Source organism: Curcuma longa, chromosome 16, assembly GCF_044706935.1.
Source record: "Curcuma longa cultivar G26 ecotype Majalengka, Jawa Barat chromosome 16, ITB_CL_G26_1.1, whole genome shotgun sequence".
Lineage (NCBI taxonomy): Eukaryota > Viridiplantae > Streptophyta > Magnoliopsida > Zingiberales > Zingiberaceae > Curcuma > Curcuma longa.
This window is the reverse complement of record NC_133876.1, coordinates 3,013,994-3,035,134: the sequence shown is the minus strand read 5'-3', so window position 1 is coordinate 3,035,134 and position 21,141 is coordinate 3,013,994. Positions and strand designations below refer to the sequence as shown.

Genomic DNA, 21,141 nt, shown 5'->3' with positions numbered 1-21,141 from the left:
CATATCTGTTTGGGTTGTACATGGAATACTTATCCCGTTCATTAGCACGCTGTACAACGAGATCGGATTTTCACTTCCATCCCATGTGTGCGAGCTTGCAGATAGCCCACCTGATGTACGCAGATGATCTATTGCTATTCTCTTGAGGGAACATTTCGTCGGTCACTCAATTAGTTGGTTGTCTATAGAGATTTGCCCAGATGGCTCGACTTATGGCCAATCTGGCCAAATCGAGTATCTACATGGCAGGGATTGATGAGACTATGAGACATCGACTTTTACAGATCACTAGTTTCCAGCTGGGAGAGATGCCATTCAAATACCTGGGGATCCCCATCGCCTCTCAAAAGCTGCGGATTTCAGATTATATTACACTATTGGATGCTTTGAGCAGGCGAGTCACTTCCTGACCTAAGGAGACACTATCTTACGCTGGGAAGGCACAGTTGGTGGCTTCAGTGCTTCAAAGGGTGGAGTGCTACTGGATGTCAATGCTGCCGATACCTAGTGGGGTGCTGGACCGTATTTACAGGACTTGCAGATCCTTCATGTGGACCACACCGAGGCCGCCAATTGCATGGGCGGAGTTGTGTCGACCTAGGAGGGAGGGTGGTCTTGGCTTGAGGGACTTGAGTGCTTGGAACCGAGCCTTATTGGCAAAGGTTCTGTGGCGACTCCAAGACAAGCAAGACACACTCTGAATCCGGTGCGTCCATCATACATATTTACAGCAGACTGAGCTATGGGGTTGGACAGCTAGGCACAGCGATTCACCGCTAATTAAGCAGATCCTACACATTCGTGATAGTATCCTTGTGACTGCGGGTAGTCCAGTAGCAGTAGAGTAGTTACTATCAGGGTGGTTCCAGCAGCCTAGAGGGGTAGCACGAGTATATGATCATTTTCGAGGCGCCCGACCACCGCAGCCATGGGTATGGACGATATGGCATTCTTCCATCCAATCAAGTCATGCTTTCACTCTGTGGCTTCTGGCATGCGGGCGATTACCAGTACGGGCCAGTACATACCAGATCGTCAGTGTGCTTTCTGCTGTCAGATGGAGGAGACTCTAGACCATCTTTTTTTTTCAGTGTGACATCACCGGTCGGCTGTGGGGGCGGATACGTGCATGGCTGCAGATGCGACCTGCGATGATTACATTTCGAAGCATGCTGCGTACCTTCAGATGGCTATGGAGGAAGACCTCTATTGCATCCTCCGCGTGCCACATGGCCATGGCAGCCCTAGTACACCACTTGTGGAGAGCTAGGAATGCTTTGATACATGATGGGAGACGACTGGATGAGGAGACGCTATTCAAGAGAGTACAGACGCACATATACCAGACTTTGGACGTCTACATAGATCGGGAGCTGAGACAGGGGTAGAGTCAGAGAGCGTTCGCATTGAGGGGACATTTTGTATACATACTCCTCTCTCTATCCTCACCCTGCATTTGGATGAGCGACAGAGACATGGAGGTAGAGAGATACACCATTCATGTTAGCATGCATACATATAGACATACTCATACATGCATTCTTGTCGTATGTATTTATTTCTTATTCGAGCATTACATTACATACATGACATCATACATGCATACCATTATATTGTACCAAAAAAAATTATTTTGGGTGAATGGATCCACCATGAATGATCCATTTAGTCCATAGCAAACGGCTCGTGGTAAAAACGCTTCAAATCCGTTGATGGCTGAGGCTTTACCAAAAAGCCTACGAGGGTAAATAAGTCCACCGGATTGGCTCATATAGTCCGTAGTAACGGCTACGGTAAAGACATATCAAATCCGTTGAGGGATGAGGCTTTGCGAAAAAGCCTTTGAGGGTGAATGAGTCCACCAGATTTGACTCATCTAGTCCGTAGAAACGGCTACGATAAAGACACATCAAATCCATTGACAGCTGGCCACTTGCTAAAAGTGTGCAGTTTGATTGGAGGTGGGCGAGCTTGGAGGTGTTGTTGGAGATGGTGGAGACCAGCAGCTACTGATAGCTGGTCGAGGTGGCGATGGAACTGGCATCTGATGCTGGTGGCTGGTGATGAGCTACAGTTGGGCGCAGAGGCACTGCTTGGAGATCTTGTGCTGGCTGCTGGGGAGGACGGTTGATGAGGTGCTGACCGAGGCTGCGACATCGATTTCGTAGTGACGGGGGCTTCCCACATTGGCAGTGGACATAGACATGACGGTTGCATGGGCAGGGATACCTGCATGTTAGATAGTGAGTGAGACATATTGATATTGTTGGTACACATGAGAGCACATACATGATTAGCTATGACACTTATTCAGATTTGACAGTTCGTCAGACATGACATGAAATAGTATCATTGGTTTCTCTTGTATACCTGTGTCATTTTCTTGATGATATATATTTTTACTTTCATCAAAAAAAAAGAAGAAAAATGAGCTACTATTCAAGAAGGAGAAAAGAAAAACAACTAAATTATGATTAAAAAGAAAAAAAAATAGGAGAAAGAAGGAGAAGTCGGCATGTGGAAGCTTATGCATGAGGCAGTGAGAGTGATGCTACGTACCTAGAATAGAATAAAAAGAAAAGAGAGTATGAAATAATTTTTAAAAAAAATTTTCTAACTTGTTTTAAATCAATATAAATTTGGTTTGACTATAATCTGATCGAATCAAATCCAAATTACTCCCGATTTGGATCAATATACTCTTTATCTTTGCGCCTACCCGATGAATTTTGTTCAACTCCAATTCAATTTTAATTCAGCACTTTTATTTCGTATCCGATTCGTTTATTTATTTATTTTATTAAAAAAATATATTACTTAACAAAACTTATATAGATAATTAAAAAAAGGGGATAGCTTCGGCATACATCCGTCTCAGTTTGATAAGATAAATTAGAAATTTATTTATCTGTTAATTAATATAATCTAGATTAAAAGATGTGTTGAGAATCATCATCATAAATAAGAGACATCAAATCAAATCAGATTATTAAATGCATTATTAATGTATATGCATAGCCTTCTCATTTCTCCCTCTCACCCACGTTGATTTTCCAAAACAAAACAAACGTGTTGACTTTGGGTCCATGTTTTGACTTTGGATTCTATCTATCACAGCCACACAAGGTAACGCACATGGGCCACCTAGACAAGTACAGGTCAAGCAAATGTTTTTGTGTAGCTTCCCTGAAGGTCTGATTGATATTATTTTTTGGGGATAAAGAAATTCACAAAATAAAACTTGGTACTATTTCCACTAGTATATATATAGATTCATCCATCATGATGATCCTGATAGTTCAACCTATTTAATGGCTCGTTATAAATCCTAAAATATTTTATTGATTGGATTATCCCTTTAAGTTCACCTTATGTAACTTGATTTTTATAAAGAAAATAAAATAAAATATTAGTTAACATTTAGTATTCCTTCTATATAAATGGTAAGATTTTTTTTTAGTTAAATTTAAAGAGAATCTAGTTATTCATTGAAAATCCAAAAGTTCTTGTTGACTCCCTCCCACAAATGTAGTACAATAGTAAATCATTTATAAGAACTATAAGAGATGCAAAGAATTTGAATCTCAAATAGAACAAATATCGTGGAGATTAATTTTTGAATGTATTGTGCTTTGAATTTATCTAACAGACAAACTAATTAGGAAGGAAGCTGTATATGTTCAGGATTAATCTAAATTATAAAGAAAAAAGTTCTTATCAAAGGATTTAAACTTTTTCATACATAAAAATGTGGCAGGAATAATGAAATGAAAAGATCAAACACAAAAAAATAAATTGTTTTTCTCCATGGCAGTCCAAACTTACAACAACTTCATAGAAAAGCAACTACATGAAACTGCACCTTGCTTTGCTTCACTTATCTCCCAATCAGTTCTCTTTCCGTCAGTGTTCTTATCATGGCTGAGGGATTCTGCAACCGGGGAAACTGCTGTAGATTGCTCAGGATCTCTGACTTCTCTTCCCTCGCATATGATCTTCACCTCACAGTACTGAGGTGCACTTTTCTGTATCTGTACTGCTTTACAGCTTGCTTTCTTCAGCTTCCTGCACGTACACAGATCGATAATGCATGCAACAACAGATTATAATCTTTCATTTGACTCAGAGATTCACAGTTCTGTACTTCACCTTAAGTTGGATTTGTTGACCCCAACAATCAACCTTTTGATGTGGAGAACTTCAATGAGTTCAGAAACGGCCTTCACAATTTGGTCACTCTCAATGAGATGAGTGTCAAAGTTCATCTGATAATGTACATCCAAATAAGACAGGAATTAGCTATCAATCTTTCCCTAAATAACTTTGATCGACTACACTCAAAATATTTAATTACCCTGGACTTTTGGCATTCGGCTAGAAACTTTTGCAGCATGTCTCGTCGTTTAACTCTTTCTTGATCCAAGTAACTGTTCACTTGTGCTTGGCTCACTTGATCTCTTGGTAGCATTCCTACTGCAATTGCAATAGAAAGACAACCATCAGAAGTTGGTATAATATATGGAGTCTTTAATTAATTAATGAGATTACTCTTCGATTAACTATCTCATTGAGTTTGTTTAATTGGAAGATTGTAATAGAAAATGCTAATAAGATCACTGCTTTAGTGATAAATTAAGAGAAATGTGAAACAACCCTAAAGTATACAACAATATTGTGAAAAGGTCCCTCGTAATGATAATCTTAAGAATAAGATAATGATTATATGATAGTATTAATATGTAGACGAGTATAATTGGTCCTTAAACTTGAAGTTACTATTCATTTTATAAGAGTACTTTATACTTTGATACTTGTTGTTTGGTCCCTTAAAAGGGTTGTCATTGGATATGTGGCTAGGCATGCATAGATAAGGGTGTAATCAACATAAGACTTATGACTTTAAGCAAAATGGAGAATGCATTATATGGTTGAATCTATTTGATATTCCAACTAGTGGATCATATAGATCATATATATATATATATATATATATATATATATATATATATATATATATATATATATATATATATATATATATATATGGTAATCTAAGTTTCCAATTCGAAGCAACTAAGCCTAGATGTGATCAGCGCTCGGTTGACCTCCAAGATCGACCTATTACTATAGAGTGTCATGTTCCATTTCGGTATTAGAACCGCGGGCCGCAATATGGCTGCTTGGTTAGATTGTAGTCCGATCCACCCATGTAATCGCACTTCATGCTGCTTCCTATAATTTTTTCATTAAATAAAGAATATGTATACTTCAACTGAGAATCGAATCTGTTGTCGGTATGCGATCGATAACCCTACTTGATATTTTCAATTAATGGCCATATTTAATTTGTTGCAAACCACTTGTTCAACGAAATGTTTGAAAAGTTTAAATTAGGCTAATGTTGTGTTTCTTATGAAGTTTGTAAAGTGTGTAGGTGCTCTAAAGAATCCATAAATGATATTTAACCGTTGCACTGTGCCAAAATTGACAAGATACTTAGTAAACAAAGCAAGGCATTTTGATAGAGAGTGTAATTGTAAAAATAAAGTTAATTTACATAAAATAAATTTGAGGATTAAATTGAATATTAACTATCATTAAATTTAAATTTATTTAGGGGTTAATATCATCTAAAATTAATTTTGAATGGAAAGTAATTTTAGGCAAATAATAATAGTTGGAAATTATTAAAAGGTTTAGAACTTTTATAAAATCTAAAATTAATTAAATCCTAATTATAATGCAATAAGAGATTAAAGCTTGTTTGAAGGTAGTTATCTATCTTTTAAGTTTATGACAAGATAACCTAGATTAAATCAAAGGAGTAACTTATGTTATACCAAGTGTGACAAAAGCTTATGACAACAATGTAAAGTTTATGACAAAAGTAATTTGGGTCACAATCCAATATCTAAGGCCAATATAGCTTCTTATAATAGGGTTTAGTTTAAATACAATGCAAATTCATATAAGCTCTTTAGGACTAGGACTAGAGATTTGAGAGATTATCTATAGTGAATATCTCGTAAACCCGTTTGAGACTAATAAGTTAACCGGTTTGAGATTAATAAGTTTTTGATCCCAAAGAATTTATTATTTTCACAATAAATGGGTTTAGAATGTGCCAACAAGTTTGGAAGAGTGGTTAACTCAATTTTAATAGTTGGTACATCATACATAAAGCAAAATGACTTTTAAAATGCATGTCAAACCTTAAAATTAGAACTTACACATATTTAGAATTTTAGGTTAAATTCACATTTTATTTTATTGGTTGACATATTACTTAAATTTTTATTCATAACTTGTATCCTATTTGATCATTTAAGCTTATTTACAAGTGTTGCTTGCTTAATTGGTTACATCTTGTTTAAACTTGTATGATAACATTAATAGGACAAAAATTCCATCTCATCTCACTACCAACATAGAGCCATTTGATTTGTGCATTGACACAATGAACCAAGTGAATGGTAGGATGATAAGTTTTGGTCAAAAGTTTTTTGTTAATTATGATGCATCTAGTTGAGCCAAACCTCATCAAGATATAAAAATTATGAAAATGGCCAATCATGGGGAGGCTATACACAATCTATGTACTTACAATTCACATAATTATGATTAAAAATTCTCTTTTTAATATTAAATGAAAAGTTTCTTTGAAAATTTGGGTTATACCTATTTATTAATTGAAATTTTCAGAGACATTTACTCAAAATACTTGATACAATATTGTATTGAAACTTTACGTTTTTGAACTATTTTAAAAAATATGAAGTCCTTTTATAAAAAAAAAATTATGTTAGACAAGATAGACTTGAAGGTGAGATCTCTTGACAAGTAAACTCTAAGTGAGTTATGAGAGTCTTCAAGTAACCTATGTTTTGAGTTCTGAGAAACTCTAATTAAGGTGAGGATTGAACCATAGTTTAGTTATTGTCAATGATCAAGTAGACTAGGATTTGATACCAATAGTCGATTGATATGATAAGCTAACTAGAGAGTCAACTAAAAAAGTTCTGCTTGTAAAGAGAAGGGTATTGTTTGAAGTGAAGTCAACTAAATATAACTTCAATCAACTAAGGCATCTAAGTCAATTGGGTACAATTGAAGACCTTCCTTATGCAGATTTGTTGCTCTCTATTTGGGAGTCTATTATGGTAGTTGACTAAAGTGAGTTTAATGGATTGGGTAGTCAACTAACCCTACAGAAGTCATAAGAAGACTATTAACTTGATTGAGAAAGGTAGTAGTTGTTATTGGGCTTACATGATCAAATAGTTTAGTAGATTGGAATCAAGTTTAGTCAATTAAAGTATTTGTTATTAGGCAAAAGCTTATGCAATCACAAAACTAGTCAACTAGAAAAAGGATGAGTCTACTAGAATTATGCAAACAAAAAATGGAAGTTTATTTGAAAGAAACTTGAAGGTTATAAAGGGACAAGAGGATGGGGGAAAGGATTGAGAAAAAGGTTAGAAAAAGTGTTCCATATTCAAATTGCTCTCATTGTTTGTGTAATTGTTGATTTATTTACACAAGCTTGATTTGTTTGTTTTTGTTGTAAGAAGTTTTGTGAGAGGTTTCTCAGTCTTTGAGAAGGAGAAAAAATGTGGAATTCTAAGGGTGACTTTACTTACAAGTCTAAGCCATGTTAGCATTTTTTTTGTTTCTATTGTTGCATATTATATTTTTGACGTGTAACCAATATTGAACTAACCTTGCTCTTGAGTTTAAGACGGTTTAATTCCAAATTATGACTACAAACTCCCCTTCTAGTTGCTACACCAATGCTATAGATTGAATAAAGAGTCCAATCGACTAAAAATGATTTGAGTCAACTAGAGCCATGTTAGTTGACTAAAATGCCAAACAGATTGTTATGAGCATCCTCACTCGGGACAAGAAAGTCAGACCTTGTTCCACTGGGAAGGGACATGTCGGATTGAAGAAATGAACATAACCTCCCGACTCACCGATCTTCCTCGTGAAGGCCGACTGACTTGTCTTCCCAGTGAAGGCTTACTCACTGGTCTTTCTCATGAAGGCCAACTAACTCGACTCATCGATCTTCCTCATGAAGGTCGACTAACTCGTCTTCCTGGTGAAGGTTGACTCATCGATCTTCCTAAGGAAGGTCGACTGACCCGACTCATCGATCTTCCTCGTGAAGGCCAACTGACCTGACTCGTTGGTCTTCCTTGATGCCTGACTCCTAGGTAATTCAGATTTCTTAACCCATGCTCATCGCCTCAGCAAGCCAAACCCTCTGACACCCAATAACAGTATAAGTAACACATAGGTTGACATAGCACGTGTGAGTTACATAATACATAGAATGACATTGCACCATGATCTGTGATTAATGTAGTATGACCTTTTATAGTATGAGACATAAAGGATGAGATATTTTCTCCACCGCGAAAATGATGCCCCCCCCCTATACACCCGATAAAAGGAGTTCCCTCTCACAAAGGAAGGTATGAAAAAACATTTATCTTCACTTTATTCCTAGTCTCATCTACTATTCTTCTTCTTCACCTTGTCCGACCAGTGATCTAATTTGGGCGTCGAAGTCGCTAAGCTAGGGCACCCATAGCCTCCCTTCTAACTCCCTTTCCCTCTTATGCTTCACAGGCTCTCTAGTCTGCCCCGTTGTTCCTGGGTTCTCAACGACTCTGTCATCCTAGAAGTTAATTGTCTTGTTCATCTTACGATGATCTCAGACAGGAACAAATTGGCACTATTTGTAGGAACTACTAAGTTGAGACCTTGAACTGAGACGTTCACATGGATGACCCTAGAAGACCAGTCACCATCACTATGACACACGAGGAGTTCAATAAGATTGTGGTGGCTGCTGTCCAGGCTGCTTCACAAAATCAACCCATGGTGAATTCATCACCTTTAAAAATACCATCTACGTCGATCGAGGTGCCTCAAATGCCAAGTCAAAGGTAAAAGCGATCATTGGAAGCCTTAGGGCTCCCATGATGACTCTAGCTAGGATGGCTATGGAGCATGATCTTTCTCTTGAGTCTTCAACGGGAGAGACGCCCCCTCAAGACCTTTTAAGGGCAAAAGACCTTTCATGGGTGAGATGAATGACTAAACGGTCACCCCTTTCTCTTAGAATATCTTAGAGGAGGAGCTACCCCATCATTTCCGAACACCACAACTTGAAGATTACACAAAAGCAACATACCCATAAGATCATTTAGGTCGATTTGAAAATGTGACCTTGTTGCATCAATATACGAACAACATCAAGTGTCGTATTTTCTTGACGATACTGTCTGGCTCGGCGAAGCAATGGTTTAGTTGGCTCCCCATTGCTTCCATCCAATCTTTTGCTGATTTTAAGGTCTCCTTCTTACATCATTTCACAATCAATAAAATATACCATAAAACCCCTATGGACTTATTCACCCTGAAATAAAAACTTTGAGAAACCTTAAAGGAGTATTTGCATTGGTACAACCAAATCGCCCAAGACATCCCTTCTGCTACTTCAGAGGTGCTAGTAAGTGCTTTCTCTTAAGGGTTAGTAGAAGGGATTTCTTTCAGTCCTTAGTAAAGAAACTCCCAATGAATTTTGATACATTATTGAATCGAGCTGTTAAATATGTCAATGTGGAGAAAACTCAGCTAGCCAGGAGGAAGGATATAGACTCATGTCACCATCAGATGCCAGCCTAAACCGCTCCCGCTATCACCCAATCAGAGCTTAGGGCATTACCACAACTTCTACGGGGATAGACGCAAGTCACCATCAGACACTAGCTTGAACCGACAGAAAGGTCATATAGATTGTGGACGTTACCTTGGTTTTACCTCCAGAGTTGAGTCGATGGCTTCCTCATTTTTATTTCTGTCATCAATCGAAGAGCCATTCCACGCAAGAATGCTATCAGTATGCTAAGGAGCTTCATCGAGCCGTCGATTAGCACTCCATGAATAGAATTAGTTCTCCTTCTCAACCTTGTCGGCCCCCAAGTGGGCATTCACCCTTGGGCCAATTCTGTCACTCTCCTACTCGAGCTGATAAGCGAGAGCGTTCTCCTAAACAATCAGCTCAGCCTGCTCACGCCACACCTAGAAGGTCCCAAGAGCCAGTTCGATCTAATCGAGAGGCCAATCGAGATGACAACAAAGATAATGCTCTCTTGGGTGATATACATATGATCTTGAAAGGCTCAATGGGGGGAGATTCTAATTGAGCCCGAAAAGCTAATGGTCGATGACTTGATAATTACAGTGTCAGTACTAGTCAGGGGCAAAGAGAAGAACCTCATGATAAACTTTGAGCCTCAGAACTTGAGAGGGGTGAAAGCCCCTCATGAGGATGCTTTGGTAATTCATGCCACATAGCTAACTATAATGTTGCTAGGGTTTTCAATGATATAGGTAGCTCTATGAATATCATCTTCAAAAGGGCATTCGACCAAATCTAGATAGATGAAACTGAGTTGCGACCCATAACTACCTCCTTATTCGAGTTTACTAGACATGAAGAACAATTGCTTGACCAAGTCATCCTGACGATATCTCTAGGAGAGGAGCCCCTACGGTAGACTCGTTGCACCTTCTTTACAGTCGTCAAGGCACCTTCCGCTATAATGTTATCTTGGGAAGGCCTACCTTGAGCGCATTCCAAGCCGTGGTATTTACATTTCACCTAAAGGTAAAATTTCCCATAGGAGATCAAGTTGCAGAGGTCTAAAGAGATCAAGTGACAGTCAAGAAATGTTATGTGGAAATGATCTAAATGGATATACGAAAAAGTCAGAGAACCCAATGCGGTGAAATACAAGTAGTGCAAGATATACCTATCTCCCGAATGGGGGAGGGACAAGAGCAGATATAGATCCATCCCGAATGGGCAGAGTCAACTACTCAAGTGGCTATGGATCTACCTCCTAAAATCAAACAAGGATTGTGTGTATTCCTCTCTCGTCATCTTGATGTCTTCACTTAGTTAGACACATTCAGGAGGTTCAATTCCCAACTTGGCTATCCAACGTGGTGCTAGTACCTAAGCCGGAGAACAAGTGGAGAATCTGTGTAGACTTTAGGGACCTCAACAAAGTTTGCCTGAAGGATTGTTACTCCTTTCCTCGCATCGACCAGTTGGTGCATTCAACGGTTGGGTGCGAGTTTATTTGCATATTGGATGCATAACAAGACTAACATCAAATCTCTTTAGCTGCTGAAGTTCAAGAAAAGATTAGTTTTGTCACTTTAGATGAAACTTTTTGCTATAATGTTATGTCATTCAGTTTGAAGAATGTAGAGACCACTTATCAATACTTGATGGATCGAGTGTTTTGACACCAAATCGGATGGAATATTAAAATATATGTGATGATATTCTGATCAAGACTGTCCAAGCTGAGAGCCTGATCCTTGATGTGGAGGAAACACATGGTGATGGCGTGGAGAGTCAAAGCCAATCTAGAAAAGATTCAAGCTCTCATGAACATGACTCCTCCTTGCAATTCCGAGAAGCTCAAAGGCTCGTGGGTTACATTACTGTCCTCTCCTGGTTAATCTCTCGGTCGACAAATAGAAGTGTGCCCTTCTTTAAAGTACGCTGCAAGGCCGAGCGATTTGAATGGAATGAAAATTGTGATAAAGCTTTCACGGATCTCAAAGATTATCTACTGCATTTACCTCTCCTTCCTAAGCCATTGCTTGGGGAACGACTATGGGTGTACTTATCTACGATCGAGCGGGTTGTCAAATCCACTCTTATTAGACAAGAAGGTCATATACAACATCCAATTTATTTTTCAAGTTATTTGTTGAAGGACATTGAAAGCAGATATACAGGCTTAAAGAAGTTAGCCTGGGGTTGGTCTTAATGACTCGCCGATTAAGACCCTACTTCCTGTCTCATCCAGTTACAATTCTTACTAACAGCACCCTAGGACGAGTACTGGCCAATCCAGAGGCCTCAGATGGATTGATCAAGTGGACCATGAAGCTGAACGAAAATGATATTCAATATCAACCCAACACAACCATCAAAGCCCAATCCCTTGCAGATTTCTTGTTTGAAATCCACGGGCAAGAACCTAAGGGCATATGGAGATTCTTTATGGATGGATCAGCATCCAAGCAAGGCACGGTGTTAAGGTCCTATTGATATCACTCTGAGAGGATGTGCTCCAGTTACCCATTCAGCTAAATTTTTAAGTCTCTAATAATGAAGCTAAATATGAAACCTTGTTTGTTGATCTCCAAGTTGCTAAACAAGTCAGAGCTTCTCAAGTTGTTATATATTTAGATTCCTAATTGGTGGCCCAATAGATAGAAGGAAGTTTTGAGATCAAGAATGATTGCCTGAAGCGATACGCAGAGGCCTTCAGAAGAGTAAGAGCTGGTTTTCAACAAGTTAATCTGCAGAAGATCCCCCGCACCGACAAGGCAGACAAATTAGTCAAGATGGTGAGTTCACCGGATACTTAGAGATGACCCAGTAGCTCAAGTCCTCTTGATTGCTCAAATTCATCAACCCCCGAATCAAGAAGAGTAAGGGATTGACGGTCGTGTCCTTTCTGCAAAGAGGAGATATACCCCTTAATCCAATGCAAGCATGTCTCCTCAAAAGAAGAGCTACTCAATTCACGTTGATCTAAAATAGCTTATACTGATGTGCTTTTTCGCGACCCCTGCTCAAATACTTGGCCCTGATAATGTTGATTATGTTATGCAGGCGATTCACCAAGGCTACTGTGAGAATCACATTGAGGGCTGGACACTAGCTCAGACAGTCTTGTTAACTAGATATTTTTGGCCCACCTTACAGACTGATATGGCCTACATGGTCGTCACTTGTGTTCACTACCAGAAACATCAGTCCATTACTAGGCATCTCGATTCGGACATAGCCACAGATCAAGTTTCTCTATTTCCCTGATCTTCGGATCAACGACGTCTATCGACAATTATCATTTTCAGGATCCAATCTCTCCCAACTCAGACATAGTCATGGATCGAGTTTCTATATTCCCTTGATTTTAGACCAGCGGCGTCTATCGGCAATTATCCTTTTTAGGATTCCAATATCTCCTGACTCAGACATAGTCATGGATCGAGTTTCTCTATTTCCTTGGTCTTGAACTAGTGACTTTCATCGATAATTGTCCTTTTCAAGGTCTAATCTCTTCTGACTCGGACATAGTCGCGAATCGAGTTTCTCTATTCTCCTGATCTCGAATCAGCAGCATCCATCTGTAATTGTCCTTCTCAAAGTCCAATCTCTCTCGACTTGGACATAGTCGCAAATTGAGTTTCTCTATTCTCCTAGTCTCGGACTAGCGTGCCCATCAGAATTGTCCTTTTTAAAGTCCAATCTTTTCAGACTTGGACATAGTCATGGATTGAGTTTTTTTATCTCCCTGGTCTCGGACCAACATTGTCCATTAGCAATTACCCTTTTCAGGTTCCAATCTCTCCCAACTTGGATATAGTCACAGATCGAGTTTTTTTCTATTCCCTTGGTCTCGGACCAGTGACGTTCATCACTAATTATCCTTTTTAGGGTCTTGTTTGTACAGGGAGCACCAAATAATCGAACTATGATTTTGATAATGGAAAAGGATTCAAGTTAAGTTTGTAAAGTTTACTAATGAGTTGAACTGAGTATGCAGGTAGCACAGGAAAGTCCTAGTTGCGGCTAGGCAAAGGAAGCTCTAGTCTGGAGGATTGGATATAGGCAAGTCCTAGTCTAGTGAACTGTGCAAGAAAGTCCTGGTCAGGAGGACTAGGTAGGAAGACTTGGCAGATCAAAGTACCAGACAGGAAGTTTAGGCGGGTCTGGAGGACTAGACGTCTAGCGGTGGAAGTCCTGGAGGTTGAGGGTCAGATGCTGAGAAAAAGTTCAACCAGGTCTGGAGGATCAGATTGGTAAAGGTAAATTCTCCTAATAGGAGTGGTCGAGGATGCATTCCCTAGAATGGAATAATAGGCATCGATCTGACCTAGGGTTTCACTAGAAACTTAAAAGTCAAGAACAGATAGTTGATAAACTATCCATTTCCTATTTTATATGTTCTGGACAAATTCTGTGATGCAGAAAATGAGAGATCAAAACTTTGAATTTTGGGCGCCCCTATTTGGATTCTGGGCAATCGGAGCCTGGAAGGGATCCAGGCGCCTGGACGTCAGTTGATCAAACCATCGAGGCGGATGAAGTGGCGAGCTCAAAGTGGTCGAGACACCTCATCCTTTAGGTGCTCCAAGCACCTAGATATGGATAAGGCACGACGGAGTTAAAGTTGATCCGACAATTTCCACGTCAGCATCCAAGCACTCGAAAGGATGCCTACAGCGTCAATAGAGAATTGACGGAATGATATAGAGGCGCTCGAAAGGAGTTTCAGACGCCCGAGTCAGACTATAAGCAGTTGTGAGGGGAAACCCTAACATACTCATTAACACTACAACGATGGCCGTTCTGCGCACGATCATCCGAGAACATTGTAACCCGAAGAAGCTGCACCGACACCTACACACATCTTCTATTCTATTTGTCAGTAATTAATTTCGCTTAATTTTGTACTTAATTTTATAGGATGGTAAAAGTTTACTGGTCCTTAAATTCTACAAAAGTGAAAACTCTCTCTCGAAGAGGAGAGTTTATTAGTGGATTGTCCGTAATAAACGGTCAAGGATCGTGGGCCTTGAAGTAGCATTCAGTGGTTGTGAACCAAATAAAATAAATTTATCACCGTTTATTTTCTGCTGTAATTACTTTACTTTGGTTTTTAATAAAGTTTTTTTTAACTTGTGAAAAAGCAACAAACGCGTTATTCACCCTCCCTCTAGCGCCCACCTTGATCCTACACTCTTTACCTCTGGTCTTGGACCAGCGGTGTCCATTAACAATTGCCCTTTTATGGTCCAATCTCTTCCAACTTCGACATAGTCTTGAATTAAGTTTCTTTATCCCTCTAGTTTCGAACCAATGACTTTCATTGGCAATGACCCCTTTGGGGAATCCAGAAAGAAATATATTAAAGGACTCAAAGTTAGACAAAGATATTTTATTAATCAAAATGGCCCCCAAGGAGCATTACAAATAGTCTAGGACAAAAGGTTATAGTGTCATCACTGGTCGGTCTTCGTTGAATCAGGTAAGTCAGCCAACACCTTGGCTATATTAGAAACCCCAAGGGGGTGTTCGGGGGTAGCAACCCAGCCTTATGAACATGTCGTAGAGAGCCTTCAAAGTCGTACTAAAAACATCTTTGTTGTTTTAGCCCCCAGCATATCTATAAACTCTTCAGACTCCAATCACTCCTTCTTCCAACTAGTCCAGCCCTCTTCTTCGCCTTTTCTATAGGTCTCTCCTTTAGCTTGGGCAAGTTCCATCTTTGTCTCTAATCTCCCTTGGCTTTCTATGGCTTCTATAGGTTGTTGCTTAAAAGTGTCTACGCCTTCGTTCGATTTGTGCAGTTGGGCCTCTCGCTCAGCAAGTTGTCCCCTTAGGTTGTTCAACTCTATCCCTAGTAAAGCTGCCCGGGCCACAAGCCTTTCCCGCTCTTGTTCTAAGGGAGTCACTCGGGTCTACAACACTTCTTGCTCCTTAGCCATAGCCCTCTCTAGCTCCCGCTCTATGGTAGCCATTCTTGCCCTAGCCGTGTCAAGCTCCTCCCTTTGTTGCTCGAATATTGCTCCCTGCAGCTGCGCCTCTTGCTAATAGCGAATTACCTTAGTCGTGGCCATTTCCACCTCTTGGTTAGGTTGTGACACCTTAGCCTCCAGTTCAGTCACTCTGCCTTGCATTGCTTAGAAATGCTTGAGTAGGTGAGACAGTCGATTGTGAATCTCCAGGTGCTCTGACTACATCTGCAATATCAATCTGTTAACTTAGCCTATAACTTAACTAGTATAAATTATCTCAGATGACATATCTTCAACATGGAGTGGTTGGTCCAATGACTTATCTCCAATAGGTCCATATTCTTGAATGCCTCTGAGCTAGTCATTGCCTTGATGCATGCCAACAAGTTGGATCTCTCTATTTGTCTATTCCTCATGCTCGGTTCAGATTCTATAGGGGAAGTCAGTAGACCTGAGTCTGAAGGAGCGGTGGCCCTAGGTTCAGGAAGGGTCAGCTCAAGAGGGGCTAGCTCGATGACCTCAAATATAGGCCTCAGGTGTAGACCTCTCTTCTCTTTGGAGTGCTTTCTTGACTGGGAATGCTCATCCTTGGATTTTCAGTGCAGTGTAGACTAGAACTGTTGGCTCGCTCAACATCGAGTTAGGAGCTGAAGAAGGTCACCTTTCCTAAGTGGCTAGAGAGAGGTTGATGGCCCCTCTTTTTGGTTCTCGAGGTTGGGGGTACTTCTGGTGCCACCTCGGTCACCTGAGCAGCTTCACCCAGTCCTTCCTCGATACTTGGACCTTTAGCTGATGAAAGGAGGGCCACTACTAAAGGTGTCCCACACGGATTCTTGGTCTCTTCGGGAATGTCCTCATACGCTTCTATGGTCACTGGGGCTTCAAATGTGTCCCAACTCCATTTTAGATGTTTGTTGATGGAAGCGTCCATCAGTATATCCGCTGCACCATTACATCAATGCTCAATTAGTAATCACAAACGTAAAGTGATGAGAATAGCTTACCAAGTGGTTGAGGAAAGTCTGCATCGATCGGACTCAAGCGGCTATGGTAGAGTAGATATTCCTTGGCGACCAACTTTGTCACGTTGAAGCGTAGGTCGCTCAGCTTCTGCCACAAACCCAATCGGGTAGGTCAATGGGGTAGGTGTTCGTAGGTTTGTACGAAAAAGAATCGAGGCTTCCAACTCTTATGGGAAACTAGGCTACTTGTCCAGAAAATGACAACCCGACCTTGCCATAAAATAAAAGACTCCCTACTCCATCTGCTTTGGGTAGAAAAATAGTGGAAGATGATGGGACACAAAGGGATCTGATATACTCAGAATACTATAGCTACTCCACATAGCAATCGGAAGGAATTAGGTGCTAACTATTGGAGGGGGATATGAAAGTAAATGGACAGGGAAGCTAAGATCACCGGCTAGTTGACCATAAAAAAAAGTAGTGAAGCCTAGAGGTGGTTTATGGGGTCACTAGTCGGGTGTCAGTACCTGGATCCTATGGTATCCCGACATGCCGAAAACATTTCTAATCTCGCTCCTAACCTCCCAAGTGATGGTAGACCTCATCGACGTATACTAGGGACTCGCAGATCGCTTGATCCTATTTCCGCCTCGATTGCCCTATACGGGCATGTCACTGCCACTAATGGACCTTGGAAATGACCCATCTCAGGATGGATCACGCCTCTTGGCTTGAATGCGCCTATGGGCCTTTAATATTAAACATGGCCTTAGTAGAAGTGGGTTTTGCCACCCTATCTATGACTTTTTTAACCCGTAGTCGTGTCATATTATCGGTCTAGTTAGTTCGACTCACGTCTTCTTTGACTAGACTTATAAGGAAGACTTATATTATAGGCATCCTCACCCAGATAAGAAAGTTAGATCTTGTTCCACTGGAAAGGGACACATCGGATTGAAGAGATGGACATAACCACTTGACTCACTGGTCTTCCTTATGAAGATCGATTGACCCTTCTTCTCCGTGAAGGCCGATTGACCCGTCTTCCCGTTCAAGGCTGACTCATCGATCTTCCTCATGAAGGCCGACTAACCCGTCTTCCTAGTGAAGGTCGACTCATCGGTCTTCCTCATGAAGACCGATTGACTGACTCACTGGTCTTCCTCATGAAGGCTGACTAACTCGATTCATCAGTCCTCCTTGATGCCCGACTCCTAAGTAATTCGGCTCCCTCAACCCAACACCCATCACCTCAGTAGGTCAAACCCTCTGATACCCAATAAGAACATGAGTAACACGTGGGCTAGCATAGCATGTGTGGGTCACATGATACACAAAACGACATTGTACCATAATTTGTGATTAATGCAGTATAACCTTTTACAGTATGAGATATAGAGGATGAGATATTTTCTCCATTGCGAACATGATGCCCTGCCCTTGATACACCTTGTAAAAGGAGTTCCCTCTTGAAAAGGAATGTATGGAAAAATATTTATCTTCACTTTCTCCCTAGTCTCATCTACTGTTCTTCTTCTTAACCTCCTCCGACCAGTGATCTAATTTGGACGTCGAAGTAGCTAAGCCAGGGTACCCCTGAACTCCATTCTAACTCATTTTCCCTCTTATACTTCACAGACTCTCTAGTTGGTCCCGTTGTTCTTGGGTCCTTAGTGACTCTGTCATCCTAGAAGCTAGTTATCCGATGATTCATCTCGTGGCGATCTCAAGCAGGAGCACATCGATCCTCTATGTGTTTAATTTTCATAACATGTCAATATACTTTTGGCTAGCAAGAGCCACATAGTCATCTAGCTCAAACTGCCGTCTTAACACACTAGGCAAATTTGGAAGCGCAAATGACTCCTCGTCCAGTAGTCAGCATCTCAGATTTTTTATCTCATTAGAGGAAAATGTCCGACAGTGCGTTGTAGTTGAAATTCGAACCGTGAATACTTAGTTAATTGATTTGTTGAGCATCTTACCACTACATCATACCCAAGAAAACCTAATTTTTTTTTATTTTGCACATGTAGTTAACCTACTCCACATATTTTGCTCGACTCACGTTCAACTAATCCAATCCATCCATTAGACTACTTTGAATTGTCCAACACCTTTGGCCTTTATAACTCAACCCTACCTATTTAGTTCATTTAGCTTGTCTACTACATCTGTTCATTAATTTAACCTACTTAGTTTCTCTCATCCATCTTGTTTGTGCGACCTACAATTCCTACTCGATTGGATTTATCTACCTCCTTCGATGCATAGTCCACTTTCCATGTCTTAAACTATGCAATGAATAGGATAGATTTGTCACTACCATTTGTAACCATTATGAATTCGTCGACAAGAATGGTCAGACAAATCTCGGATGAAAGGCTTCACAAGAAATCTAGCTGTGATTTGATCTTGTCGCACAAAGAATTGTCAAAATTGTTTAAGGATACAGATTAATTCGCCCGTCCGATCACAAAAAGGATAACTGAACGAATGCTCTCTGTTTTCCTTATCACCATTCAATGGCTCTCTGGGTGGTGCAGAGGCAGTATACAGATAACTGCAATCTGCTCTCTACGATACAATCTAAACAGTTTGGATTCAAGAAATAAAGTAAAATCCTAGAGAAATGGAGTCTTGCAGATCAATAATTCCAGTTGAGGCATTAAACTGTATAAGGAAACAGAGGTGTCGGAAGGGCTTACATGGAGTGGGAACGTGATGGACGGCCGGGAAGACATGCACGAGGTAGACGATGCCGGAAGGCCGGGCGACGTGCTTCAGCGCCCACGTAAGCGCGTCCATGCTCGAGCTCCCCTCCCCCACCGCCACGTACACCTCCTCCTCCTCCTCCACGCCGTTGCTTCTGGAAGTAGGAATCACAGGAAGAACGCCGCCGCCGCCGCCGCCTCCGTTGTCATCCTCCACCACCTCGATCTCCCCCCATCCGCCTCCGTCGGGGCTCCGCGACCCCATCGCCGCCGTCGACGAGTCCTCGACTGCTGGACAGTTGACTAGTGATTCCTCTACCGTTGATTCTATATATGCATGTTTTCTTTCTGTTCGGCGAGGTCAAACTCGATCTTTCAAAGATATAAAGTCGCTGGCACTCCGCCCAATTGGCCAAACGATGGGGTCGAGATTTTCCAACTGAACAAATCCATAAAAGAGAGGCAAGAAATCATGGCTCATTTACTGCAATGGATAGCTTTGTCTCCTGCCATATGTCAAAGATGAGGATCGCATTCTGCCTTTATTTCAATCCTGTCGTTCCTCCTCTGCAACTACTGCAATGACAAGAAATCTTATTAATTTTCTCATACTTTATTCAGCAGATGCCTACGTATATTCCAAAGATACCATGAAGACCATATATAATATTTGCATATTAAGAAAAAACAATAGGCTTTGTTTCACATGTACACATTTATTAATAATTGACGTATCAAAATTGTGGGTTGGCAATTTCTATATGAGCAATTAATGATTTGTTGACTGACTCTTCCATTCCCTATTTCATTGTTAGGCCATTGTAATCTAAACGAAGCTACTGAACAAGGAGCCCAAGGAAGAAGGTTGCGGTGTAACCGACCTTCATGCCCATTCCGTTGCAAAGATGGCCCAGTGGAGGCCTGTGTAAATAAAAGTTTAGGGTTTCGAACTGTAACCTAACTAAAGTGTTTTCGTCGAAAAGTTTAGAAGGAAATAAAAGATTTTCTTTTGATCCACTGCCGCTACTCCCGTTTTGCCGTCCGGCCACCGGACCAGGCCTGATCGACACGCCACTCGCCGGCGCATTGACCGGCGTTAGTCCAGCGGTCGCCGGTGGCCGGACGGCGGCGAATTCGACCGGAATCTGCCGCTCTCCCACCCACAACCACTGCCGCCGCGATTTCATCACCGTCCGGCCATCTCCGATCGCCGGACCGGACCCGATCGACGCGTCACTCGCCGGTTTGGATATCTAATTCTTAGAGTTAATATTTAAAAAATTTCTTTGATTATGTTTTTCTTACAAATTTTAAAATATCATATCTTTAACTTTCAATTGGTATTGTAGCCAAATTTTTAAAAATAACAATTAGAAATATTACGGTTCAATTTCTACACGAGATTCCATTATTATTGGATAGCAAATTTGAAGTTTAACTAAAAGCATTTGACTTATCAATAAAAGAGTTTATTGTACTTGAAAATAAAGAAGTATTGAGTTTATTGATTAGTCGGATCGTAAAACTTAATTATCTAAATTATTAAAAAAATGAGTGAATATCTGAATTATCAAAAAAATTAATTGACACTGAAAAAGAAATTTTGTTAGAGAAAGGTTCATATGCTCTTAATTAAAATAGTCTCATAAGTGGGAATGGAAAAAAAATGTGGTGTATGAGAAAATTACCAAAGAAAAAACATCAATATATAGGTTTGGCTTGGAAAATTCTGCAAAAGTTTTATAAAAGTGATAAACAAGATAGAAATGTTCAACTTTAGATTTTTTTTTATCAAAGTCTGAAAATGAAAAAAATGATAGGGTTGCAGAGTA

General features: G+C 40.3%; 1 protein-coding gene across 1 annotated transcript; it reads right to left on the bottom strand.

Annotated features, from left to right (window-relative positions):
* Nucleotides 1-3,758: 3,758 nt before the first annotated feature.
* On the bottom strand, nt 3,759-19,803 carry LOC141848028 (U-box domain-containing protein 33). The gene is made up of 4 exons (XM_074736141.1): nt 19,304-19,803; nt 4,355-4,473; nt 4,150-4,265; nt 3,759-4,065 (listed from the first exon to the last, which is right to left on the bottom strand). Exons 1-4 carry the CDS (start codon nt 19,572-19,574, stop codon nt 3,822-3,824), a joined length of 750 nt encoding a protein of 249 aa, XP_074592242.1. The 5' UTR covers nt 19,575-19,803; the 3' UTR covers nt 3,759-3,821.
* Between the last annotated feature and the right edge of the window lie 1,338 nt (nt 19,804-21,141).

What these genes read in the sequence shown, in the direction of transcription:
- LOC141848028 (XM_074736141.1), bottom strand. Translation starts at nt 19,574, where the DNA reads ATGGGGTCGCGGAGCCCCGACGGAGGCGGATGGGGGGAGATCGAGGTG. An exon ending in CCATCACGTTCCCACTCCAT is followed by an intron (nt 4,474 to 19,303) that starts GTAAGCCCTTCC and finishes TTGCAATTGCAG; the next exon opens with TAGGAATGCTACCAAGAGAT. An exon ending in CCGAATGCCAAAAGTCCAGG is followed by an intron (nt 4,266 to 4,354) that starts GTAATTAAATAT and finishes GTACATTATCAG; the next exon opens with ATGAACTTTGACACTCATCT.